Source organism: Electrona antarctica (genome assembly GCF_951216825.1).
Source record: "Electrona antarctica genome assembly, chromosome: 2".
NCBI classification, from domain to species: Eukaryota; Metazoa; Chordata; class Actinopteri; order Myctophiformes; family Myctophidae; genus Electrona; species Electrona antarctica.
In genome coordinates this window covers 2,385,228-2,412,977 of record NC_136807.1, presented here as the reverse complement: position 1 = coordinate 2,412,977, position 27,750 = coordinate 2,385,228, and the positions used below count along the sequence as shown (strand labels likewise).

General features: G+C 42.7%; 3 protein-coding genes across 9 annotated transcripts; all 3 read right to left on the bottom strand.

The window, feature by feature from the left end:
- LOC306938555 (uncharacterized protein) lies at nucleotides 1-27,599 on the bottom strand. 7 transcript variants are annotated; one of them, XR_013791746.1, is made up of 5 exons: nucleotides 2,527-2,599; nucleotides 1,630-1,673; nucleotides 996-1,182; nucleotides 741-892; nucleotides 1-646 (listed from the first exon to the last, which is right to left on the bottom strand). XR_013791746.1 is itself a non-coding variant. In XM_079522780.1 (4 exons), the coding sequence occupies exons 1-4, from the start codon at nucleotides 27,513-27,515 to the stop codon at nucleotides 775-777; spliced, it is 369 nt and encodes a 122-aa protein (XP_079378906.1). In that variant the 5' UTR covers nucleotides 27,516-27,599; the 3' UTR covers nucleotides 1-774. The 7 variants fall into 7 exon arrangements, 3 of the variants coding, with proteins under 3 accessions (XP_079378906.1, XP_079378905.1, XP_079378907.1); XR_013791745.1 differs by lacking the exons at nucleotides 1,630-1,673; nucleotides 2,527-2,599 and adding exons at nucleotides 25,305-25,395; nucleotides 27,496-27,553 and having other exon boundaries at nucleotides 1-892; XR_013791747.1 differs by having other exon boundaries at nucleotides 1-892; nucleotides 1,630-1,700; nucleotides 2,527-2,584.
- LOC306941849 (nuclear factor 7, ovary-like) lies at nucleotides 6,612-8,012 on the bottom strand (the record flags this gene model as incomplete). Its single annotated transcript, XM_079527487.1, has 1 exon — nucleotides 6,612-8,012. The coding sequence occupies one exon, from the start codon at nucleotides 8,010-8,012 to the stop codon at nucleotides 6,612-6,614; it is 1,401 nt and encodes a 466-aa protein (XP_079383613.1).
- On the bottom strand, nucleotides 17,058-19,298 carry LOC306913989 (nuclear factor 7, ovary-like). The gene has a single exon (XM_079490847.1). The coding sequence runs from the start codon at nucleotides 19,023-19,025 to the stop codon at nucleotides 17,655-17,657; it is 1,371 nt and encodes a 456-aa protein (XP_079346973.1). The 5' UTR covers nucleotides 19,026-19,298; the 3' UTR covers nucleotides 17,058-17,654.
- Nucleotides 27,600-27,750: the final 151 nt, after the last annotated feature.

The following is a 27,750-nucleotide window of genomic DNA, read 5'->3' as shown; positions in this document are numbered from 1 at the left end:
TGATAAGATAAAGAAAAACTTTATTGTCCATTAACTTAAAATGGATATTTGTCTTTGGCACACCGGCAGTCCATTTACAACATTTCCCATAATGCAGGAAAGCATCATATACATAGCAATACATTTTTCCAAGAACTGTTAGGATTTAGAAGGCATTTGTACTGTAGAATGCATTACTTACATAAGGCTCAATTTAGTTCATTGAATTTCATAATCAATACATTTTTTTTAGAATCTATGTATGTAATCATAGCCTACTAATCAAAGTATCACAATCACAGCTTTAGGTTAATTTACAGAGGAAACATTTGCGTAACATCTTGAAAACAGAAGTACATCTTGTGCACAAGTCTGAGCTCTATATGCCCACTGTTTCTCAAAAAGAGAGACGTCAATAATCATCAGTTTGAAGTCGAATGCACAGGCATAGGCTACATTTTAAATGTGTGTTTCAGCATGTGGAAATATGACATTTTCTAGCACTAGGGTGTGCATACAGTATGTAGGCATTTGGCATAAACATTGATCGAGGTACAGCCCCATAAAGGAAAAAAAATAAAAATAAGGGGAAAAAAGTGTTTAAATATAAATGGGACCATGGTCCATCAACTGGTAGGGAAAGCTGGAACATCCCATATGGTATCATCTTCAAAGAAAATAAAAGTTTGGATCACACATGAATATGTATCCATCATCTGCCTATTATACAAGGAGATAAGTTACCATAATGCGTGGCTCACCCATCAGCCGATCAGTACTGGGGCAATGGTCTGTTCAAGTTTCATAGGGTGGCGAGGGCATCCCTGCGTCCTTGGGTTCTAGGGTAACGAGGGCGGCCATGGCAATGGTGGCCTCTTGATGATGAAGGTCTGCACGACACGAACGTTGAAATCTGCAAGTGTGCAGGATCCATTTTTACTCTCTTTAATAGTTTACCAAAAATCCTCACATACATATGCCAGTGATCACCCTCCTTGGTGCCAAAGGTTGCCTACCGCAGTTCTTCGAAAGCGATGTCCTCCTTGAACCTGCCGACCTTGGCTTGTAGGCCATCGAGGGTGGCCTGTAGGCCATCGGGGGTGCCCTTGGCTTGTAGGCCATCGCGATCGAGGACGGCCTGTAGGCGATCGATGGCGGCCTGCATGTCTTCTACAAAAGCCTTGTCTGGCCATGGTATCGTTTCTTCACGACATGGTGAAATTGATCATAGTCATTAAAACATTCATGACGGGAACCCCTTTGTGTTTTAAGCATAATGTTATACTTTAGCTATTGAAAAATAGCAGATCTACAAGCTCATAGCACGACACCAAGTGCCGCGCTACGAGCTTGTAGATCTGCCACTTTTGAAAAATTGTGAAAATGTGTCGCAGATTTGGAATATAATATTCTTTCAGAGGAAACATTTTTAACTCAAATCTTTGCTTCTGGGGGGCATCAGGAACAGCATATTTTGAGATGGGGGTCAGTGGCCAATTACATTGTTTGGGGTCCTTGACATGAAATAGATTGAGCACCACCGACATAGAAACATACGTTTTTCAGAACACTGTCATGATTTAAAGGACATTTTGTAGAATCGAGCTCAGGTCTAAATGGGTTAAAACATATAATGCAGACCAAACTCACCACTTTTATAACTTCCAGCAACCAGAAAGGCCCAAAACACCACCCTGGAGGACAAGATAACTTGAAGACACCTCCATTAAAAACATGAGAACAACAACAAGAAATAATAACTAAATGGAATACTACTCTATTTAGAGCTTATTGCACACCACTCTACACTGCCCACTTGTGGTCAAGCTACAAAAAAGCAAGTATTCAGAAACTTCAGGTAGCATATAATGATGCCATGAGAATTTTACTCAAAAAGCCTAGATGGTGCAGTGCAAGTGAAATGTTTGTGGCTGCAAGAGTAAATACTTTTCAAGCTGTTCTCCGGAACTTAATGCATAGATTGATGTGTCGCTTGGATGAGTCTGTGCATAGCATAATCGTCAGTATAAATAACCCTGTCAAAAGTTGCACTAGACACTCCTCTAGCCTTATAAAACATTGGCTTAAAAGCCTATATGTATAACTGTCACAGATGCCTGTCTAACATGTACATTTGGACTGTTTCTTTTTTTTTTTTATTCTTTTTTTTATTGGAAGCATATTGTATTTTGTGTTTTGTATGTTTCTCTATGGACCCTGAGTCTGCAATAAAGTCATTCATTCATTCACTACTAAATCAGTTTAGGATTTCATAGCCTTTTAACCACTCGAACCCCAACATCCATATAAGTTGGTGAGGAACAGCAGCCAAAAATAGCCAATCTTGTAAGCTCACAACATGTCACAATACAATGTGTTGTGAGCTTGTAGGTCGGCTATTTTTTGGCAGGTGTAGAGTGTAGACAAAAAAAAAATACACTGACAGCTCAGACCCAGTTTACCAACTACCGGTAAGTCTAGGGTTTAAGTGGTTAATACTTAACTCCAGCAGCAATATTAGCCAAAGTAATTATGTTTTTCTCTCACCTCATGATAAGTCTGACACAGTGCAAACCTGCTCCCACCAAACAGAGAAATGTGGAATTGTCAACGAAACAGCCTCAGCTGTGATGTTCATTTTAAACGAGCAATCCCCCTGCTGAGTAATTAGCTAATTAGAAACAGGTTGATAGAGACACACGGGGACTACAAATTCCACGCCCCCAAATGAGACAGCGTCCCCACTTCTGGTCCGTTTCAACTGTGTACTGCAGCTGCCAATGCAATCCCTATGAGAGGCATCATAAAATACCCTTATTTCACTGGTTCATTACTGAGGCTGTAGCGATTTATTTTGTGTTCGAATAATGTGTCCCATATGTTTTATTTGTCCTTTTTAATGTCATATACCTGCCATCTCAATATACAACCCACAATGTACTATAATATACTCCATAAGATTGTAAAGACTGCTAGCATCGGATATATTGAAGTTTCCCTGACGTATGATTTGTACGTCACGCATTAATCCTTATAAATCCCGCTAGATGCGGCATTCCCCAGCGACGGATCGAGCGACCACGACGAGCGTGACAGAGTCCAGCGTTGTAAACGGTTAAACGGCCAGTCTTCATCATGCCTCAAGTGTGCTGCGTTCCTCTTTGTAAAAACAACAAAGAAAAAAACCCAGACTTGATGTTTCATCAACTTCCAGCTGATCATGAAAAGAGACAGAAATGGCTGCACCCATCCACTAGTAAAAAATATGTGAAACCATCCAGAAGAAGTTTGTGAACTCCACAAGTGGTGGAAATTAAGTATTGAAGTGAAGCTTATGAAGGTATATGTCACAGTGAAAATAGCCTTGAAACTTATGATAGTCAGTCATGACGCAACTTCACCCTGTCTTTAGTGCCTTGCTACATTTACAACGTTTAAGTGTAGGCTACATAAGCGTTCAGATTTCAAATATAAAGTGCTCATCCCCGGAGCTACGGATGTTATACATTTGCACGTTTATTAGCACCCGTGTAGTCCTTATATTGTTCAATAAAAAGCATTTTTATCGCTCAAAACAAGGCAAGTCACGCCACGACGCACGTGAAGGACGAGCGTCATGTGAACCATTAATCTTATCCTACTGAATATGATATAGATTGACAATATCAAGAAGTCAGGCAAAATCATCTGAGGAGCATATGCTGCTATATAGGATTACACAGACTGAAATTGACTGCCTGAAAAGTAATTTATTATATTATTCTTCATGCATGAAGCTCCCAATTCCCATGAAATTGCAATATATGGGCTATATAAATAAATACCCCATATATTGTAATATGTATTAAAACTGTAATACATAAGATAGATTCTAATTGATATTTTATTATCTATAAACCTGGAGAATCCACTAGATAGTTGACAATGGATATGTCACTCCTGGCCATTTAGTTGGGTCATTTTCCCAACTACTTTTAGGCAAATCATATGGACAAATTGATAATCCAACAAGTTTTATTTTTTCTTTGTATAAAGAATTCATATACGCCTGCATGTTCACACCATGCACCACAAATACGGATAATGTATCTTCAAACTCGGCGGCGCTTGGAACGTCACTTATAAGCGACAGGTAATCAGTCTGTCAACTCAGCTCTGCTCCGTTAACATTATGGGTAACTCATTCAAGTGGTAAATTAAATGTGAAACAAGTCATCTATTGAGAAAACAAAAAAATATGTTGACAAAGACACTTCATACATTTGGAAACATATTTTTATTCAAATCAATATAGTCTTCAGTTCATGTTGTATTATTTTAAAAGTAGGCTAACTACAGTGGAATTTCAATTGACTTCTATGGGCTGGCATGCAGTACACTGGTCTAACGGACCAGAAGTGGGGACGCTGTCTCATTTGGGGGCGTGGAATTTGTAGTCCCCGTGTGTCTCTATCGGCCCCAGAGGAAAGAAAGGAGGTGTGGCTAAACATATTGTTGAACTGCGCCACAGGATGTTGGCATTGAAACCACCTCACATGCTGCCAAACTTCATTTCATAGATTGGCATTTTATCACATTACCATAATTGGGTTGCATTAACATGCAAACCCATTTTGATGTATACATGGTTTGTATAAAATCAGATCTTCATGTCTACAGAGAACATATCAAAATGTGTATTGTCATTTGGGTTTTGGCATGACAATGAAGCAAGCAACTGTTGTCAGGCTATATATAATGGTTTAATTCATTGGAATATCGTAATAATAATAATAATTAATTCCAGTATGCTTTTGTGGACATGTTGTTATCTCCGTTACCTGTGAGCACACATAAATACATTCCAAATCTATTGTAATTGTTTTGTTTTGGCCATACATGATTGAATCTTTCAGTTGCAGTCTCCCATTGAGCACTGATCGCATCGTAGTCTACTTGCCAGAATGTGAACCTGGACATTTTGAGTATACCCTAAGGTTTTATGTTAGAAATGTTGAGTATGGGTCCCCATCATTTAGAAACTGCCGGATGCTAACTTGCATATGTTGGGCAATTTTCATAATTTCATAACGCAAGACTTAACCACATGAACCCCGGCCAGGGGTCAGGGGTCACCACCATGCCATCTTGTAGTGGACATGCATTTTATCAAAATAGATTTTTGACATGTAAAATAAGTGGTCAATATTACCTCAAACTATTAGGCAGAAAATGGCAAAAGCAGCTAATATACAGTAGGATTTGACCAACAATTATACCGTAGGCTAGTTAGTTGTTTTAAGGACCACAACTTTAGAATTTAAATTGTAGATTTACTAATATTGTAGATCAGCTATTTTTGTCTCTTTCTTATACATTATGTGATAATGTGGCCAAAGTTTTTATAGTATCGTTTTTTTTGAGTGGTGCAACCACTCCAAGGAACAGCAATGTCCGTGTTCATCTATGTGTTCACCCACCCACCTATGTGACTATGAGCACGAGTACCAATGACTACCAAAAGTGGCGCTGTTGTGCCAGAAACAGAGAGAGAGAGATAATGCTGCACTGCTGCCTGCTAATGAGAGACAGAGAGAGAGAGAGAGACAGAGAGAGAGAGAGAGAGAGAGAGGGGAGGGGGGGAGTTGCACCACTCAGTTAACACGGGTGTGATGTTTTTAGGTACAAAGGGTATGTGATGATTAAAGTTGTTAAACTAACACAAGTTAGAGTTTTGCATCCGTATCATTTTATTATCAGTGATTCAAGTGACTGCAGGGTTCATAGTCTACCTCATCCTGTGGTTTCATTCAAGTGACTGCAGGGTTCATAGTCTACCTCATCCTGTGGTTTCATTCAAGTGACTGCAGGGTTCATAGTCTACCTCATCCTGTGGTTTCATGACAGTAATACATTAACTAATATTCAACACACTGACCTCTGCTAACCATCATACAACTCTATAATGTCATAAAGAGATTCATCCAACGTGATTATTACATTTTAGGAAATCGTGTAAAAAGTACAGTACAGTTTGCAAATTTGTTGCTGTCGGGAGGAAACCACCTAACTCCATTTTTTAGGTTTTTGATTATTATGTTTTGCTTAAATCAGAGCTATTGAACACCCCTTAGAAAATATTGAACCAATGAAAAGTAGTAAACCTCTTAACTCCATTGGACCCTCAAACTGTCGGCTAAAGCAGCTAACTCCACCACCACTCCTCCCCTCTCATACAACTAATTGACAATATATAAAGTCACAACACCAACTGTGATGAGGCAGTATTGCTTTGTTTTCAAAATATAAGGTTTTCTTCATTTCCTGATAAATGTATATTTTTCATTTCCTGAAAAAATGAACAGTGTACATTTTATGGCAAAGTATCTCAATTCCTCAACATGATTACTACTGAGATCATTTAATGTCTACATGAATCACTAATATTAAGTACCTTTAAAATCATTAAAATAATCCTGATATTATTGTTGGCATTAGTACTATTACTGATAATTATTATTACATTCTATTGAAAAGTGATAGCAGACAATTGAAACTAAATATTATCTGTAACTTTGGTAATGAGTGATAATTGACAATAGGCAGTAGAATGAATCCATAACATCAACATGACATCATCATCATCATCATGTCTAACTACGTGGTTCCAGAGTCACACTGACCTTCCATGTTAACATCTTCAGACCATTATCTTGACCATTGTAAATGTATGGAAAGAGTGTGCCAGTGAAGGTGTGTGTGAAGGTGTGCATGTGTGTGTTGGTATCAGGATCAGAGAATGACAGTTTTCCTTTTTTCCAGTCCAGCTGGACTCTGATCTTCTTGGGGTTCTGGTTCACTGAGAGATCAGCTGACACTGAGGTGGATAATGCTCTGTATTTACCTTTATAGAATTCTATGAACCAATATTGACCCCCTATCTTTCCTTTCCTCTGATAAGACTCTGCTAACACACCGAGTTCCCAGCTTACATTGTCTCCAACCTCGACATCCCAGCTGTGAGTCCCAGAATTAAAGCCCTCAGAACCCATGACACGCCACAAGGAGTCAAACCTCTCTGGATTGTCAGGAAGCTGCTGTACATCTCCCCATCTCACGCTGGTCAGATCATCAGACAGGATGAGTTTTGGATGGGCAGTGTTGGGGTCCAGAATGACAGGAGTGTAGGAGACAATGTCCTTCATCTTGTCCCAGACTCTGAAGGCCAGGTTTCCCAGGTGTTTGGCCTCGTCTATCAATGCTCCTGAGACCGGCTGTGGGTCCTGCAGTGTGAGCTGGCCTCTTTTCACTGTGGTCTTGTAGTTCTGCAGGAATGAGACGTGTTCGGCTCTCAGCTCCTCCTCGATGGCTCTGATTGTGTCTGAAATGGTTGATATGTCTCTGTTCAGACCCTCGATCTTCTCCTTCATCATCTGACTCTTCTGCTGCTCTTCCTCCCTCAGTGCAGTGATCCTGGCCTCCTCTTCATCATGTAGAAACTGATGCATCTTCTTAAACTGTTCCTTCATCTGCGTCTCGGTGTGCCGGGCCCGGACCTTAATGTGTCCTGCCGTTTGGTCGTAGTTTGTTTTAACTTCATTAAAAACCTTCAGTTTCTCCTGTAAAGGCTTCAGCGATTTCTCGACTTTCTCCTTGTGTTCTGGTGCAGCTTCATCGATGGGTCTGAAAATGTGGTTGGTGTGTCTTTTAGAATCTCGACACACGAAACACGCTGGCTGTTGACATTCAAGACAGAACAGTTTGAGTTTATCATCAGCGTGCAGACTGCAGAGAACCCCAGACCCAGAAGCTCTCTGATGTCTCTCCTGTACGAAGGACTCACACAGGTTCTTCAGAGCCAAGTTAAGAGGTGGATCAATTGAATGTCTCTTCTTACAAACGGGGCATTCCTTTGTTTCCTTCTTTCTCCACCATTCCTGCAGACAGGCTTTACAGAAGCTGTGGCTACACGACAGTATAACAGGATCTTTAAAGATGTCACAACACACAGGACAGGAATAATCCTCTTCTGGGCGAGATGCGTTGGAAGCCATTTTGTGTCAGAGCTTAGCTACAAATGCCCGAGACAGGAAATGCAGTCAGTGGTGGTAACACTCGTTTAGAATTATATTCTAATGAAGTTTACTTTCACTGTGAAAGTGGTTGTTGTTAAAGTCCATTCAGCTGATAGAGCCAGCAGGTAGTTCCAGTGGTCTGGGTCAGTGTTCAGGTAGTTCCAGTGGTCTGGGTCAGTGTTCAGGTAGTTCCAGTGTTCTGGGTCAGTGTTCAGGTAGTTCCAGTAGTCTGGGTCAGTGTTCAGGTAGTTCCAGTGGTCTGGGTCAGTGTTCAGGTAGTTCCAGTGGTCTGGGTCAGTGTTCAGGTAGTTCCAGTGGTCTGGGTCAGTGTTCAGGTAGTTCCAGTGGTCTGGGTCAGTGTTCAGGTAGTTCCAGTGGTCTGGGTCAGTGTTCCCTCCTCTAGCTGTGGATCTAAAGTGTTCTCTCTCACTGGAAGTTGTGTTTGATCTGAAGGTGAATCTTATCGTCTCGGATCAGACTAGCAAGAGGTGGAGCTTTGACACACTATCTGTAGACATGTAACAAAGTTCACTCTCTCTCTCTGTCACGCACGCAGGCACGCACGCAGGCACGCACGCACGCAACCACGCAGGCACGTACGTACGCACACACACACACACACACACACTAATTCAACGTTATTCGAAAGCTTTAATTAATTCGTACTTAGTTGTGTTTTGTGCCTAAAACAGCAGGTCTACAAGCTCACAACACATCATGATGTGTTGTGAGATCTTCTGGGCTTGACACTGACACACAACTAACTAAACATTAAGCAATACGTATACCACATGCTACACACACACACACACACACACACACACACACACACACACACACACACACACACACACACACACACACACGCACACACACACAGCATTTAATGTTGAATGGGATGTGTCAAAGTCAGCAGTGTTTTATTTATGAAGGAAAACAATAGAGAATGGAACCAGTAAGACGCCCTGAGGGCGAGAAGTAACCTCACATTATGGAGATGTAAGGATTTGATGAGGTCAGATCAACAACCTCACATTATGGAGATGTAAGGGTTTGATGAGGTCAGATCAACAACCTCACATTATGGAGATGTAAGGGTTTGATGAGGTCAGATCAACCTCACATTATGGAGATGTAAGGGTTTGATGAGGTCAGATCAACAACCTCACATTATGGAGATGTAAGGGTTTGATGAGGTCAGATCAACAACCTCACATTATGGAGATGTAAGGGTTTGATGAGGTCAGATCAACAACCTCACATTATGGAGATGTAAGGGTTTGATGAGGTCAGATCAACAACCTCACATTATGGAGATGTAAGGGTTTGATGAGGTCAGATCAACAACCTCACATTATGGAGATGCAAGGAATTCTGTACTGGCCATATATGGAGCGTGTCTTGAGTGTACAGGGTTTGATGAGGTCAGATCAACATGTGGAATGAATTCTGTACTGGCCATATATGGAGCGTATCTTGAGTGTATACAGGGTTTGATGAGGTCAGATCAACATGTGGAATGATTTCTGTACTGGCCATATATGGAGCGTGTCTTGAGTGTATACAGGGTTTGATGAGGTCAGATCAACATGTAGAATGATTTCTGTACTGGCCATATATGGAGCGTGTCTTGAGTGTACAGGGTTTGATGAGGTCAGATCAACATGTGGAATGAATTCTGTACTGGCCATATATGGAGCGTGTCTTGAGTGTACAGGGTTTGATGAGGTCAGATCAACATGTGGAATGAATTCTGTACTGGCCATATATGGAGCGTGTCTTGAGTGTACAGGGTTTGATGAGATCAGATCAACATGTGAAATTAATTCTGTACTGGCCATATATGGAGCGTGTCTTGAGTGTACAGGGTTTGATGAGGTCAGATCAACATGTGGAATCAGCCAAAAAGGTTGAGAACCCCTGCTCTAACAAATATTGAACCGGGCCGGCCTAGCGGTCCGGGTACCTAGGATGGCGGGTACCTACCTTTGTGGGCGGCTGTGGCTCAGGAGGTAGAGCAGGTCGTCCAATGATCCCTGGGTCGGCGGTTCGAATCCCGGCTCCTCCTCCTGTCCACATGTCGAAGTGTCCTTGGGCAAGACACTGAACCCACATTGCCTCCAATGAGTCGGTCGGTGTGTGAATGTGGGAAGTGAGGACGCTGGCATTGACTGTTCGCCACTTCACCTCCCAATGAATGAACCATTGTAAAGCGCTTTGAGCACTTGGAAAAGTGCTATAAAAATGCAATTTATTATAAAATGCAACTCCAGCCTGGCAGCGTGTCACAGGTTAGAGTCCCGATCCCGACGACCTTTCATGTCCCCACCCCCCCTATGGCCTATATGACCATTGGTGGACTCTCGTCAAATAAGGTTATTATATATTAACAGAGTTTAAGTGGTTAAATGTGTTCATTCAAACTGACCCGACCCAATGTCAATGTTCCTTCTGTATACAACCTTATTTTAAAACAGTATGATGTTAAATTTAAATTGACAGGCGAGACAGCTTTGCCCATCATATCGTTTATCTTATTCTCATACAGTTACACCCATACATATTACTCTTTTCCATTCCTCTTTTAAGAATCTTGCAATATGTGACCAGTCTCTAACAAAGTCAGCAAGAGTGCCTCTTAATACAAATGATAACCTCTCCATTGGCAGTATTGACATGAGTTTTTCATACCATAAGTTTATGTCCGGCCGGGGGATCCTCATCTAACCATTTTTGTAGAATTGTAAGCCGTGCGGCGTATAGGGCTATTCGTAAAATGTATTTATACCTTAAATCATAATCGGAATCCAAGCCCAGTACCAGGTTCACTGGGTTTAACTGTATCCTGATATCAAAAACTTTCAATAACTCACTTTGAACACTTAACCAGAATGTTTTAATTTTACGGCACATTAACCACATTGACCTGACTTTATTCAATCTCTCTCTCTCTCTCTCTCTCTCTCTCTCTCTCTGTCTCTCTATCTCTCTCTCTCTCTCTCTCTCTGTTTCTCGCCAAAGGTCAATATTTCCTCAACCATTCATTGTGAGGCGGGTGTCTTGAACCATGAATATGCAGTAGTATTGAATGTGTGTGCGTGCGTGCGCACGTGTGTGTGTGTGTCGTGCATGTGTGTGTGCGTGGCTGTGTGTTCAAGTCCAATGTTGAAACAGATAGTTATTCTATTTATAGTGACTCATAGGAATAGACTATGTGACAACCGTATAGTCTGGTGACCACCGGAGAGACGGGTGACAGCCGGAATGTAGAAGGCACCCCGGGTGAGCAGTATGGGTTAGCGCCCCAGCCTGCATCCTCCGTGAGGAGGAAGCCCAACAAACCTTGGTGAGGCCTTTAGGAGGGCCATTATAATCCACCACTCCTGAATGAAGTCCCTGGTGCTGAGAGTCTGGTGCAACGCACAGGTCCTGGGCCTGGTGAGAGCAGGAGTGGACCTGGTGAGACGTAGGAGGGGCCCGGACAGGAGTCAACCCACAGAGCCTAGTCCTTCCACGGGCCAGAATTTGGTTCTCCCAGTCCCGGCAGAGTAGTTCCGGAGCAACGGATTGTGTGGCCTTGCTCATTCCCTGATGGACTGATCGAGGGTAGCTACTGGGACGTAAGTCGGGATTTGATCAACCCCGGCTGGGTCGCCCGAGTGAGGGGTATGATGTTGGTAGACCCGAAACCCTGTTGACCTCAGGAAACATCACTGAGGATATGTACCAGGTGCATCCATGCGATGTATTTTTAGTTATGGAGTAAATAAAATCTGATTTTCTGTTTAACACACAAATGCTTTGTTTGCAGTGATCCCTCAGATGCGACGATCAAACCCTTAATGGAGGCAAGATATTTTACAGTCCAAAATGACTTGAAAAGGACTTACACAGTAAACCTCACTGGGAATTCAATAACGTGCGTGCACCGTGCACGAGGATTGAGAAATAGGAGACAGAGTGACAAAGGTCAATTCATATTGCGCTTCCTCTTTTATTCTCTCCCTTGCACGATTTGACTTGTCTTTTGTTTCCAAACAGCCAGAAGAGTTGCATTTGAGGCAAAATAAAAATTAAAAATGTCACGATAGAGTGAAAGATAACACACAGTTATGGACACACACACAGCTGTAGTAGAGCATGCAGTCACACAAGGAAGGACGCGCACACACACACACACACACACACAGACACACACACACACACACACACACACACACACACACACACACACACACACACACAACCCCTACCATGAAATGTTCTATGAGCAGGGTGTGGCTGTAAACAAGCATCTCGAGCTTAGTCCATTCACCCCCTGGGTAAACAAAGAACTTTGCTTTGCTTTACAGACACACACACACACACACACACACACACACACACACACACACACACACACACACACACACACACACACACACACACACACACACACACACACACACACACACACACACACACACCCCAAATGGCAAAGTGACAGAATGTAAAAAGATTATACAAATATTTAATCAGATTGATCACAGCTTATAAATGTATTAATCATGATTAATCACCATTCAAACTATATGTCCACCAAAATATGCCCTTTTCTTCTGGGAACCCAAAGATAAGTGACTCTCTCTAGCTCTCTCTCTCTCCATGTCTCTCTGATGATTCGAGCTGCTTTGTGTAAATTGTGACTTTTATGGCAATTAACAGACTTGTGTTTTTCCCCATCCAGATAGGGCTAGATAGCAGTGTTGTTTTCGTCGACTAAAACTAAGACGAAAAATGTTCGTCCAGACTATACACTATCCACTGACGAAAACAAATGGAAACTAAATGAAATCTAAGCTATGATGACTAAGTAAGACTAAATATACTGTCGACTTTGTCAACAAATAAAAACTAAACTAAAATGTTAGGAAGGGACTATAGTGGACAAGATATCCAGTATAAGTAATTTTACACTTGGTTGCATAGCAGATCTACAAGCTCACAACGCGTTGCGACGCAAGTTTAAGTCATTACGACGACATCAAGGCCTGCCAAAACACATTTTAGTCGACTAAATCAACTGTAGATTTAGTCGACAAAACTCATGATATTTTGTCAAAAAACTAGTCACTAAAACATTCCAGGTGACTAAAATGTGACTAAAACTAAATGAAATTTGCTGCCAAAAACAACACTGCTAGACAGGGCTTCTCTTTCCATCAGCCAATCAGAAGTCAGACTAGTGCAGAGTGGATGGTATTATGGGATGTATGGGGCAGCTGTATGCATTGATTGATTGACTTTTTATTTTATTTTTGTCAAATACGTTTTTATTAAAAGCAGGGTATAACTTATTATATCATTGGTACAGTGTACATTTTTTCCCTTTTCATGAAAAACAAAAAGAAGAAAGGAAAGAATTAAAAAAACAGACAAAAAGCCTCCCTACCTTCAAGTGTACCATCCAGTGTTGTCATGTCTGAAGGGGAACAAGGAAGCTAAAATTCTTAACTTTGATCCATTATTAAATAAGACTTCTAGCATAATGGTTTAATTCTCGTATACATATTGGTAGATCCTCCATCTATTGGAAGGAATGGGTGGAAAAGGGAGTGGCGGTGCTTGGTGACCTCTACAGAGACCAGGAACTCAAATCATTTAATGACCTACAGGCAGAATTGAACCTAAATAGACAACAATACTGGCACTATGTCCAACTTCAAAGCTTGTTGAGAAAAATGTCTAGAAGCTCCTTGGTCCCTCAGAATGGGAAGACTCCCGCTTCTATTATCACTAGCTACGGTAGGGGTCACGAAGCATCGCTCTACTACTCGAAGTGGGACAGATTCCTTCTGTATGATAGCACTACGTAATGACAGACTACTGGCTGCCCCCCCCCCCCCCCCCTATACAGTAGATCTTCGCCTGCTCACATATGTCTCTATCGAGAAGAACACAGCCTCCCTCCCCGTCCTTCCCTCCTAGTTGGGTTTTTTTCTTTTTCTTTTTTTCTTCTTCTTATTTTTGTAATGTGACTGTCGATTTGTGTCGATTTGTGTCAAACCCCATTTTATTTGTCTTCGTTTGTTTGTTCTGTATTGTTGTTACTGGTATTGTGGGTGTTGTGTATGTGTCTGAAAAAGAAAATCCAATAAAATACTAATCACAAAAAAAAAAAAAAAAACAGACAAAAAGAAACCCCTCAGCCCCTCCCACCCTAACCCTAACTAACATAACCCTAGCCCTAAACCCTCAGCCCCGCCCACCCAAACTGCTCAGTGACACCGCATAGAATGAAATAGTAAGATGACGAAATAGTCGTGGAAATCAACATCTGAAATGATTCTATACAGTCAGTGGTATCCTGTCTGTAGGAGCCATTAGAATGATTCTATACAGTCAGTGGTATCCTGTCTGTAGGAGCCATTAGAATGATTCTATACAGTCAGCGGTATCCTGTCTGTAGGAGCCATTAGAAGAGAGGCATTATTTTGATTATTTCTAGTATTGTTTTTGACCACTTGGTGGCAGGCTTGAGAAGCACAGCACTGGGTGTGCACTTATAAGGTGACACAGGTGCACTTACAGGTGCTTTACATTTTCCCAGAAGGGCCCCTGAGAGCCAAGGGCCCCTGGGCCACGGCCCCATTGGCCCAATGGCTAATTTGGCCCTGGCTAGACACGGGGATTGGGGAGCCAAACCGTTCTTACCTAACCTGACTCCGCCAGATGGGGCAGCAGAGAGTACACTGGGTTCCCCCGGGGAACCCAGTGTACTCTCTGCGGAGTGTACCATCTGGCGGAGTCAGGTTAGTTCTTACCAGCAGCAGCACAGCAGCACAGCAGCACAGCAGCACAGCAGCACTATTCAACAACCACAAATAGACAGAAAGGAAAGAACCATATTCAATACAACTGGTATGTTTGTCATTTCAACTGCTCACTTCTGATAAATAAATAACACTCAAACTGGATCAAAGACTGGACATCCATCTGTTACTATCTTCTCTGTGTGTACTGTGTAGGATCACTCCCATACCATACCTGTGAAGTAACTGCAAAGGAGACTGGAAACTGGAAAAACGGCAGTTACACTGTCCATTAGGTGCTAATTCTACAAAAATAACGGACAAGGAGCAGCCAAACCTTATCAAATTGTCTCTCTTTGTTTTTCAATAAGTACCTTATTCTCTCAAGATGAAGTGCACTAGTCCTTTAATTTAGCCAATGTTTAAATGCAGAAGCCTCCTCCTCCTTCCAGTGTGTCATTTATTTTCTTTCTTTTTGCTGTAATCAGACCATATGAGAGGAGTTGTTTCTGTGCTCTCGTCAACATAGAAACGGAGTCTAGACAAACCCAGAATAATTATCAGTACAGGATCAGTGTCAATAAGAATATTCAAAATATCAGAGAACGCCTCAAATATCTTAATCCAATATCTCTGTATCCGAAGAAATGCGAAGAAATATCTCGGAATATCTTGATTTGGAATATTGGAGTCTATATATGACTCGAAACTGAATAGGGCAATGTCTGGAGTTGATAGAGCAAGCATTAACCCAGAGCTCATCTGCAATTTGAGTCCCAACTCATTTTCCCATGCCAACTTAACTGCTGATGTAGTAGGTATAGGTTAACAGCCTGTAGTGACTCGTAGAATTGCATTATTGCGAAAATAAAAACATTTTTTTTCATCAAATGAATTTCACAAATTAAATCAGTTAACGCAGTTATTTTGACAGCCCTAATATATAATGCATCCATGCAGAGGAATATGGTCCTACTTAGGACATCCTTTTCTTCTGCAGGGACCTGTTACAGCTGTTACAACCTTAATGAGTTTCACATAATGAGAGGATGAGCTATCTGAGGCAACGACCAAAACATAGTGATGCAGTGGCTGTTATTGACCATACTGTCACTGAAGTGTCTGTCAGAGCAACATGGCGGCTGTACGGATCATGTCTACTTTCTCATTGCTACTTTTCTTCCTGTCACTCTCTCCTGCAATCTCACTTTCTCTTTCTCCCTTTGCCCCCCCCCCCCCTCCCCCTCTTACAGTATGTCTCAATAGTATGTCAATATTGGTAGCTTATATTGTGGAGAGAGACGAAGTGAAATGTGTGTGCGTGTGCGTGTGCGTGTGTGTGTGTGTGCGCGTGCGAAGGGCAGATAGACTGACATGTATTGTGCACTATGGCTTTTCTATATTTAGGTGAAATATTGCACCACAAACGGGAATATTCATCCTAAAAGATAGCCCTGCACACCTCTATTGTCTCACAACTCACAACCAATGTTGCTCAATGCTTCTGTGCAAAGTTCCCAAGGCTTAACCACATGAACCCCGGCCAGGGGTCAGGGGTCACCACCATGCCATCTTGTAGTGGACATTTTACCAAAATAGATGTCTGCCACAGACACACAAAATAAGTGGTCAATATTACCTAAATCCATAGACAGAGAATGGCAAAAGCAGCTAATATAGGACATTTGACCAACAATTACACTGTAGGCTAGTTGTTTTGGGGACCACATGGTCAACGTTATGATATAAATAGATTGTATATCAGTTATCAGTTTTGCCACTTTCTAAAGTATAGGTTTTTTTGTTAAGGTTCAAAGGGTCTGTGTGGATGTGATGATTAAAGTTAAAGATTTGATGAGTTTTGCATCCTTTATTATGGTGTTATCATTTTATTATCAGTGATTCAAGTGACTGCAGGGTTCATAGTCTACCTCATCCTGTGGTTTCATTCAAGTAATTAACATCAACACTAACTAATATTTAACATGCTGACCTCTGCTAACCATCATACAACTATATAATGTCATAAAGAGATTCATCCAACTTGATTATTACATTTTAGGACATTGTGTAAAAAGTACAGTACAGTTACAAGTGTAAAACGTTGCTGTCGGGAGGAAACTATACCTAACTCCATTTTCTTTTCTTTTTTTCTTTTTCTTTTTTTTGGCTTAAATCAGAGCTATTGAACACCTTTTACGTCTGTGTGTTGTTTAGAAAATATTGAACCAATGAAAAGTAGTAAAAAGTGCTTTGGACAAAACCTCTTAACTCCATTGGACCCTCATACTGTCTGCTAAAGCAGCTAATTAACTCCACCACGTCTTCCCCTCTCATGCAACTAATTGACAGTATATAAAGTCACAACACCAACTGTGATGAGGCAGTATTGCTTTGTTTTCAAAATATAAGGTTTTCTTCATTTCCTGATAAATGTATATTGTTAATTTCCTGAAAAACATTTTGGAGTTAGGTGGTTTCTTCCTGACAGCAGAGATATACAGTATAAATATAATAGTGTACATTTTATGGTAAAGTATCTCAATTCCTCAACATGATTACTACTGAGATCATTTAATGTCTACATGAATCCCTAATATTAATCACCTTTAAAATCATTCAAATAATCCTGATATTATTGTTGGCATTAGTACTATTACTGATAATTATTATTACATTCTATTGAAAAGTGATAGCAGACAATGGAAACTAAATATTATCTGTAACTTTGGTAATGATTGATTATTGACAATAGGCAGTAGAATTTATCCATAACATGACATCATCATCATCATCATCATGTCTAACGTGGTTCCAGAGTCACACTGACCTACCATGGTAACATCTTCAGATTCTGACAAGTGTTAATGAATGGAAACAGTGTCTCAGTGAAGGTGTGTGTGAAGGTGTGGATGTGTGTGTTGGTATCAGGATCAGAGAAGTACAGCTTTCCTTTGTTCCAGTCCAGCAGGACTCTGATCTTCTTTGGGTTCTGCTTCAATGAGAGAACAGTGTCTGACCCTGAGGGGGAGTATGCTGTGTATTTATCTTCATAGAACTTTATGACCCAACGTTGACCCCCTATCTTTCCTTTCCTCTGGTAAGACTCCACTAACACACCCAGTGCCCAGAGTGTATTGTCTCCAACCTCAACATCCCAGCTGTGAGTCCCTGAGTTAAAGCCCTCAGAACCAAGGACATTGTGCCAGTAGTCAAACCTCTCTGGATTGACAGGAAGCTGCTGTACATCTCCATAACTCACGCTGGTCAGATCATCAGACAGGATGAGGTCTGGATGGGCAGTGTTGGGGTCCAGAATGACAGGAGTGTAGGAGACAATGTCCTTCATCTTGTCCCAGACTCTGAAGGCCAGGTTCTTCAGGTGTTTGGCCTCGTCTATCAATGCTCCTGAGACCGGCTGTGGGTCCTGCAGTGTGAGCTGGACTCTTTCCACTGTGGTCTTGTAGTTCTGCAGGAATGAGACGTGTTCGGCTCTCAGCTCCTCCTCGGTGGCTCTGATTGTGTCTGAAATGGTTGATATGTCTCTGTTCAGACCCTCAATCTTCTCCTTCATCATCTGACTCTTCTGCTGCTCTTCCCTCCTCAGTGCAGTGATCCTGGCCTCCTCTTCATCATGTAGAAACTGATGCATCTTCTTAAACTGTTCCTTCATCTGCGTCTCGGTGTGCCGGGCCCGGACCTTAATGTGTTCTGCCGTTTGGTCGTAGTTTGTTTTAACTTCATTAAAAACCTTCAGTTTCTCCTGTAAAGGCTTCAGCAATTTCTCGACTTCCTCCTTGTGTTCTGGTGCAGCTTCATCGATGGGTCTGAAAATGTGGTTGGTGTGTCTTTTAGAATCTCGACACACGAAACACGCTGGCTGTTGACATTCCAGACAGAACAGTTTGAGTTTATCATCAGCGTGCAGACGGCAGAGAACCCCAGACCCAGTTGAAGCTCTCTGATGTCTCTCCTGTACGAAGGACTCACACAGGTTCTTCAGAGCCCGGTTAAGAGGTGGATCAATTGAATGTCTCTTCTTACAAACGGGACATTCCTTTATTACCTTATCTCTCCACCATTCATGCAGACAGGCTTTACAGAAGCTGTGGCTACACGGCAGGAGAACAGGATCTTTAAAGATGTCGCAACACACGGGACAGGAATAATCCTCCTCTGGGCGAGATGCGTTGGAAGCCATTTTGTCTCAGAGTATAGCTCCAAATGCTCTGCTCGAGACGGGAACTGCAGTCAGTGGTGGTAACACTCCTTCTTTTAGAATATTCTAATGAAGTTTACTTTCACTGTGAAAGTGGTTGTTGGTCAGTATTCCCTCCTAGCTGTGGAAACAGTCAGCAGTAGGTAGTTCCAGTGGTCTGGGTCAGTGTTCAGGTAGTTCCAGTGGTCTGGGTCAGTGTTCAGGTGGTTCCAGTGGTCTGGGTCAGTGTTCAGGTAGTTCCAGTGGTCTGGGTCAGTGTTCAGGTGGTTCCAGTGGTCTGGGTCAGTGTTCAGGTAGTTCCAGTGGTCTGGGTCAGTGTTCAGGTGGTTCCAGTGGTCTGGGTCAGTGTTCAGGTGGTTCCAGTGGTCTGGGTCAGTGTTCAGGTAGTTCCAGTGGTCTGGGTCAGTGTTCAGGTAGTTCCAGTGGTCTGGGTCAATGTTCAGGTAGTTCCAGTGGTCTGGGTCAGTGTTCAGGTAGTTCCAGTGGTCTGGGTCAGTATTCCCTCCTCTAGCTGTGGATGGAAAGACAGTCTGTTCTCTCTCACTGGAAGTTGTGTGTTTGATCTGAACGTGAATCTTATCATCTCGGATCAGACTGGCAAGAGGTGGAGCATTGACACACTATCTCTTTAACATTCCTAATCCTGTGCGTCACATTAGCTCAGGGCAGGAATGCTGTTTAGCAACAATGCTGCACACTTCGGCTGTCAGGATCACACGCCACGGGCCCACGGCCCAGCCTCCCGGGACCTCGCGAAAAAACACCCTCCGATCTCGCCACATTGTGCGCGCCTGAACCTGAAGCAAAGACCTACGTGTAATACCCAAATTTAATACATTTACCCCAAAACACACACCTAGCCCCGCTATAGCCCCAGCACTGCATGTTGGGAAGGACACAGCTTAATGTAGGGGTCACCGATTGCTGTGCAACATCCCCCTCATGTTCTCACCACCCATTTCAGCTACACCACACACACTAACCTACACAATTCTCCACAGCAAAACACAGCTGTGATTGGCCAGACCCCCCCCCCCCCCCCACACACACACACACACACACACACACACACACAACACGCAGTCCGCAGTCGGATGCCAAGTTCTTCTGCGCAGGCGTTGTTTCATTTATCCCTAGGTGGCTTCAAAAAAATAAAAAATAAAAAATAACAACACCCTGTCTAGTAGTGTCAAGTAATAGTATGTCATCCATGTTCTATATATCTTTTCTCTTCTTTTCCCTCTGTGTGCTAAGCATGTGCAGCAGTTATATCTGGTTGGACCATATAATGTAACCCAATTCTGATCAGTGTTTGGGTCTATTCATCTATTGCGCCTCTTGTGCAGATCCAAATAAAATAATTAAAATGTGCGTGTGCGTCGTTTGATTTCAGCATGTTTTACTCCCATGCTCAGTGCACAACATGGAGAAATCCAATTTTCACCCTGGGAATTTCTCCCACCCAATGCATGTTACAGTCAGATTTCGGGACACTGTCGTATGTCGTTGCTCCAATACAATCAATCAAAATAATACAAAACAACACAACACAATAATAATAACCCATCCGTTACTACATGTGAAGGGCACAATACTGGGTTTAAAAACACAGCTGAAACATGAAGGGCACAATACTGGGTTTAAAAACACAGCTGAAACAACTCCCGCAATTTACTTCTCCCCATTGCGCTGCAACGTAACTATAGGATGAGCCACACACACACACACACACACACACACACACACACACACACACACACACACACACACGTCACGTTCCGTGACCCGTTCTGTCAACGTGCTGTGATTTTTTTGTTGATGTTGATTTGGGGGTCCTTGACACGACAAAGTTTGTGATGTCATAACAGGTCAGATCCATATATGGAGTATATGGAGCCCGGGCAGGGGCCTGTCCAGAGTGCCCGGGCTGAGGCCTTTTGGGGCGGTTCTGGACACCTGTTCGACCGACTCGACACCGGGCACTGCACTCCCTGTGGGGGTGTGGAACGTGTGTGTCGAATTTGAAGTCGGCGGGGCGAACGGTTCTCCAGTTACGTGGATTCCAGACATACGTACAGAGACTTGGTGCTGTCACGTTCCGTGACCCGTTCTGTCAACCTTTTTGTTGATGTTGATTTGGGGGTCCTTGACACGACAAAGTTTGGGAACCACTGTCCTACACCATCTTGACTCCAACCGTGACAGGTGCATTTGTAGATACAAATCTAGACTGGTGCCCGGCTGTAAAGCACAGAGTCGGTAACGATGGAGGTTGGAGTTCCATGCCCCACCCGGCTATGCAATATAGTTGGGTTGTGTATAGCAGTTCCGTGACCGTGGAGCGCAAAGGTCCGTTTCTCAATGGATTTGTCATAGGAGGGTTATTAAACACATTTGCCCGGGGTGTACTTTTTAAAAGGGCGGGGAACTTTGGGGCATTTCTTGCATGACATGCATCAATATTTTGGACAAGAGGGTCAGGCATTTCTAAAAACGAGAGCCAGAAGCCCCCCATGTCTGTGCCAGGTTCCCAGGGACAAATTAGCCATTGGGCCAGTGGGGCCGTGGCGCAGGTACACCTCCGAGTACTTAATTGTAGTTGCTTCAATAGTTTAATAGTGGTTTTGAAAATTGGATGAGAAAACAGATCACCCTCTCTCGCACGCACTGGTGGGTGTGTACACATAACTTAATTTGAACAATACTGTACAGTTTTTTGAAGAAAAAAAAATCTTCCTCCTTATATAATAATAACACCCGATGATCATGATTTAGGGTGAAAAAAAAATCATGGCACTCCATCTAGTAAAAACACAAATGAACATGTTAAAATGAAACTCAAAATGCAGAAACATTATATAAAATGTAGGACATTTATTTGTTTTCAATATCAATTACATTTAGGAATGGGATTTAATTACAAGAATAGAAGTACACATTTGTATTTACTTAACCATATTTTGTAACAAAAATAAACAGTGATATTTGTCGGTTCATTCTTCCTGTCATATCATTGTCAACATACTCTCAATAGGAATGTTGCATTGTGGCATTTTAAGTACTGGGGCCGAGAAAAGAAAAAAGGGGCATGGACTGACAGATAGAGATCTCCATTCATCGGCATATCAGTCAGATCTGCTGTGTGACTTAAGAAACTCTAGATGCGAGGGCCGGAACTTCTAGTAGCAAGAATTGCCATTTTCACCTCGACATGGCTAAAATAGAGACAACAGGTTGAAAAGTGTCCGTGTTTTTTACCAAAGGCAGTCAAAGCGTGCGACTAAACCACATTGGTGGTTACATTTTCTGAAAATAAATAGCCTGGGCCTAAAATGTTGCCCATAGCAACATTTTAGGCCCAGGCTATTTCACTTTCCAACAATGAAAATACAAAGTTAGTGGCACCTGCTTGTGTTCCTGCAGTGATGGTTCATAATAATAATAATGAATTGCATTTTTATAGCACTTTACAATGGTTCATTCATTCATACATTGGGAGGTGAAGCGGCGAACAGTCGACGCCAGCGTCCTCACTTCCCACATTCATACACCAATGGTGGCGAGCTCACACCGACCGACTCATTGGAGGCAATGTAGGGTTCAGTGTCTTGCCCAAGGACACTTCCACATGTGGACAGAAGGAGCCGGGATTCGAACCGCCTACCCAGGGATCATTGGACGACCTGCTCTCATCTCCTAAGCCACAGCCGCCCTGTGTATCCAGGTTCATACTTGATTGAAATATTTATTAAGAGTTTGCAGAATTACAGTACATTTCAAGCACAAACTCAATACAAAGGCTGTTAACTGTGAGTGGACGACCCAATTAAGCATTACACTTGTTTACAAGAGGGTCCACCATGTTCAATTCATCAAAACATTTAGAGACGTACAAATAGACACTTCTATATAGACAAAGAACAGAACAGGAATTCAACATAATGGAGGTAAAAAGGGAAAAGAAACATATACAGTGAGGGAAAAAGGCGGGGAGGGGTGGGGGGGGATTCAGATTTTACGGGGGCCAGTTTCGAATTGCAGCCATCCGTAGGTGCCCTTTGAGAGCGGTTTTGAAGGAGTCAAGGGATTTGCATGTCTTAATGACTGTTGGTAGGGCGTTCCACATTTTGGTGGAACGCCAAAATGTGTATACTCTGAATACACAGCCAGGAAGAGCAATGTTGAGGGCCCAGTAGTGCCACATGTACTGGATGTAGTAATACGTTATAGGCCTATTCACCTTTTTCATATGGCCCATACGTCTTTGCGTTTGTGTGTGCATAAGTTCCTCTTTGTCTTGCTGTGTTGCCAGTTTTGCAAGAGAAACAAGTGACCAGGTCTATGAAAACAAGCACAAATGAAAATAGCTGATCTACAAGCTCACAGCGACACATTGTGAGGTTGTATATCTGTTATTAAAAACACATTGAGAGTAAATCGAAATATTTTGAATATATTTTAAACATTTTAATAAAAAGGCACAGAATAAGCAACTACTGTACACTCTAGAATGAAGCCCCCCCCAAAAAAACACCAATAATTTATTTGCAAGTGACTTTACAGAAAGGTCAAAGTCAAGGGTTACTTATAATAAGCAGACATGGCAACGCGGCCTGAAGGAAGCAAAGCACACACAAAAGGAGCCCCAGTGCCTTGGTGGGGAAAAACGTGGATAGGTCTGGTTAGCAATAGCCTTACTCAGGGCTCTGAGGCCTTGACATCTGCATTGCCTGTTGTAGGAGACATGGGTAGCACCCAGTTTAACGCAAGAGAAAACACACCCAAGAATAATTACAAGGACTTTATTTTACAATAATATACGGTTGCCTGCATGGTCCATCAACTGGTAGGGAAAGCTGGAACATCCCATATGCGGTATCATCTGCAAAGAAAATAAAGTTTGGATCACACATGCATCTGTATCCATCATCTGCCTATTATACAAGGAGATAAGTTACCATAATGTGTGGCTAACCCATCAGCCGATCAGTACTACAGGTTCTAGGGTTCTACAGGTTCCGTTAGGAGGCGGCCTGGGGGGGCGGATTTTAACTGAACAGTTTACCTAGAATGGAAAAGTCGGATAACTGGAAATGGAGAAGTACAGAAAAAAGGATCCCGAACACTGTCTTCACTTAGAATTAGATTTACTAGACCTGTACGTGCCTGTCGCAGTCGGCCACCGGCCTACTTGGGAACCTAATGATATACGTTTTAACTGTCAGCCTGTGTCCCACATGGAGATCCTGTGTGTGAAGACTGCAAACTGAAAAGTGTACTTGGCAATCAATTCGGCCCACTGGCAGAGCCTGATTGGTTGAGCCTCAATTGGCTGAGGCAGAGGCTGGAAATTGCACAGGTGAAAGGAGTCATTAGGCTCACTGGCAGAGCCTGACCAGAGCCTTTTGTGGTGGTTCTGGAGAACCGTGGGTCCGACCGACTCGATACCTGGCACTGCACTCCCTCTGGGGGTGTGGGATGCGTGTGGCTAATGTGAAGTCGGTGGGTCAAACGGTTCTCGAGTTACGTGCATTACAACCGTACACAAACGCACGCAGACAGAGACGCATTTATAGTAGGATGGAGCAACGTTTTGGTCGTTCAGACCTTTTCAGGCACGATGCCTGATGAAGGTCTGAACGAAGTTGCTCAATAAATCCAATTCTGCAAGTGTGCGGGATCCCTTTTTCACACACGCGCGCACGCCAGTGATCACCCTCCTTGGTGCCAAAGGTTACCTACTTCGTAGTCTTCGTTTCTAGTAAAGCGATGGCCTCCTTGACTATGACGACCTCAGCTTGTAGGTCATGGAGGTCGGCCTGTAGGTGTTCTAGGGTAGGCCTATCCCTGTGTTCTCCAGCGGCCTCGGCTGGTATTGGTTCTTCACCACACGGTGAAATTGATCATAGTGATTAAAACATTCATGACGGGAACCCCTTTGAGTTTTAAAGCATCATGTTATTCTTTAGCTATTGAAAAATAGCAGATCTACAAGCTCATAACACGACACCTACGAGCTTGTACTGTAGATCTGACATTTTTAACTCAAATCTTTGCTTCTGGGGGGCATCTGGAACAGCATATTTTGAGATGGGGGTCAGTGGCCAATTACATTTGTTGGGGTCCTTGACATGAAATAGATTGAGCACCACCGACATAGAAACATACGTTTTTCAGAAAACTGTCATGATTTAAAAGACATTTTGTAGAATCGAGCTCAGGTCTAAATGGGTTAAAACATATAATGCAGACCAAACTCACCACTTTTATAACTTCCAGCAACCAGAAAGGCCCAAAACACCACCCTGGAGAGGACAAGATAACTTGAAGACACCTCCATTAAAACACCTCCCTGGAGAGGACAAGATAACTTGAAGACACCTCCATTAAAACACCACCCTGGAGAGGACAAGATAACTTGAAGACACCTCCATTAAAACACCACCCTGGAGAGGACAAGATAACTTGAAGACACCTCCATTAAAACACCACCCTGGAGAGGACAAGATGACTTGAAGACACCTCCATTAAAACACCACCCTGGAGAGGACAAGATAACTTGAAGACACCTCCATTAAAACACCACCCTGGAGAGGACAAGATAACTTGAAGACACCTCCATTAAAAACACCACCCTGGAGAGGACAAGATAACTTGAAGACACCTCCATTAAAACACCACCCTGGAGAGGACAAGATAACTTGAAGACACCTCCATTAAAACACCACCCTGGAGAGGACAAGATAACTTGAAGACACCTCCATTGAAAACACCACCCTGGAGAGGACAAGATAACTTGAAGACACCTCCATTAAAAACACCACCCTGGAGAGGACAAGATAACTTGAAGACACCTCCATTAAAACACCACCCTGGAGAGGACAAGATAACTTGAAGACACCTCCATTAAAACACCACCCTGGAGAGGACAAGATGACTTGAAGACACCTCCATTAAAACACCACCCTGGAGAGGACAAGATGACTTGAAGACACCTCCATTAAAACACCTCCCTGGAGAGGACAAGATGACTTGAAGACACCTCCATTGAAAACACCACCCTGGAGAGGACAAGATAACTTGAAGACACCTCCATTAAAAACACCACCCTGGAGAGGACAAGATAACTTGAAGACACCTCCATTAAAACACCACCCTGGAGAGGACAAGATAACTTGAAGACACCTCCATTAAAACACCACCCTGGAGAGGACAAGATAACTTGAAGACACCTCCATTAAAACACCACCCTGGAGAGGACAAGATAACTTGAAGACACCTCCATTAAAACACCACCCTGGAGAGGACAAGATAACTTGAAGACACCTCCATTAAAAACACCACCCTGGAGAGGACAAGATAACTTGAAGACACCTCCATTAAAACACCACCCTGGAGAGGACAAGATAACTTGAAGACACCTCCATTAAAACACCACCCTGGAGAGGACAAGATAACTTGAAGACACCTCCATTAAAACACCACCCTGGAGAGGACAAGATAACTTGAAGACACCTCCATTAAAACACCACCCTGGAGAGGACAAGATAACCTGAAGACACCTCCATTAAAACACCACCCTGGAGAGGACAAGATAACTTGAAGACACCTCCATTAAAACACCACCCTGGAGAGGACAAGATAACTTGAAGACACCTCCATTAAAACACCTCCCTGGAGAGGACAAGATAACTTGAAGACACCTCCATTAAAACACCACCCTGGAGAGGACAAGATAACTTGAAGACACCTCCATTAAAACACCACCCTGGAGAGGACAAGATAACTTGAAGACACCTCCATTAAAACACCTCCCTGGAGAGGACAAGATAACTTGAAGACACCTCCATTAAAACACCACCCTGGAGAGGACAAGATAACTTGAAGACACCTCCATTAAAACACCACCCTGGAGAGGACAAGATAACTTGAAGACACCTCCATTAAAACACCACCCTGGAGAGGACAAGATAACTTGAAGACACCTCCATTAAAACACCTCCCTGGAGAGGACAAGATAACTTGAAGACACCTCCATTAAAACACCTCCCTGGAGAGGACAAGATAACTTGAAGACACCTCCATTAAAAACATGAGAACAACAACAATCTGTGATCGGGAATGGTCCCAAAAGACCTGGTCGATCGGCTGCATTGCTTTAGCCTAAATGGAATACTACTAAATCAGTTTAGGATTTCATACCCTTTTAACCACTCCAACCCCAACATCCATATAATAGCCAATCTTGTAAGCTCACAACATGTCACAATATGTAATGTTGTGAGCTTGTAGGTCGGCTATTTTTGGCAGGTGTAGAGTGTAGACCAAAAAAAAAGAATACACTGACAGCTCAGGCGCAGTTTACCAACTACCGGTAAGTCTAGGGTTTAAGTGCAGGTTAATACTTAACTCCAGCAGCAATATTAGCCAAAGTAATATGTTTCTCTCTCACCTCATGATAAGTTCCATCATGGCTTCCAAACTGACACAGTGCAAACAGAGAAATGTGGAATTGTCAACGAAACAGCCTCAGCTGTGATGTTCATTTTAAACGAGCAATCGCCCTGCAGAGTAATTAGCTAATTAGAAACAGGTTGATTGGCCCCAGAGGAAAGAAAAGAGGTGTGGCTAAACATATTGTTGAACTGCGCCACAGAATGTTGGTGTTGAAACCACCTCACATGCTGCCAAACTTAATTTAATAGAT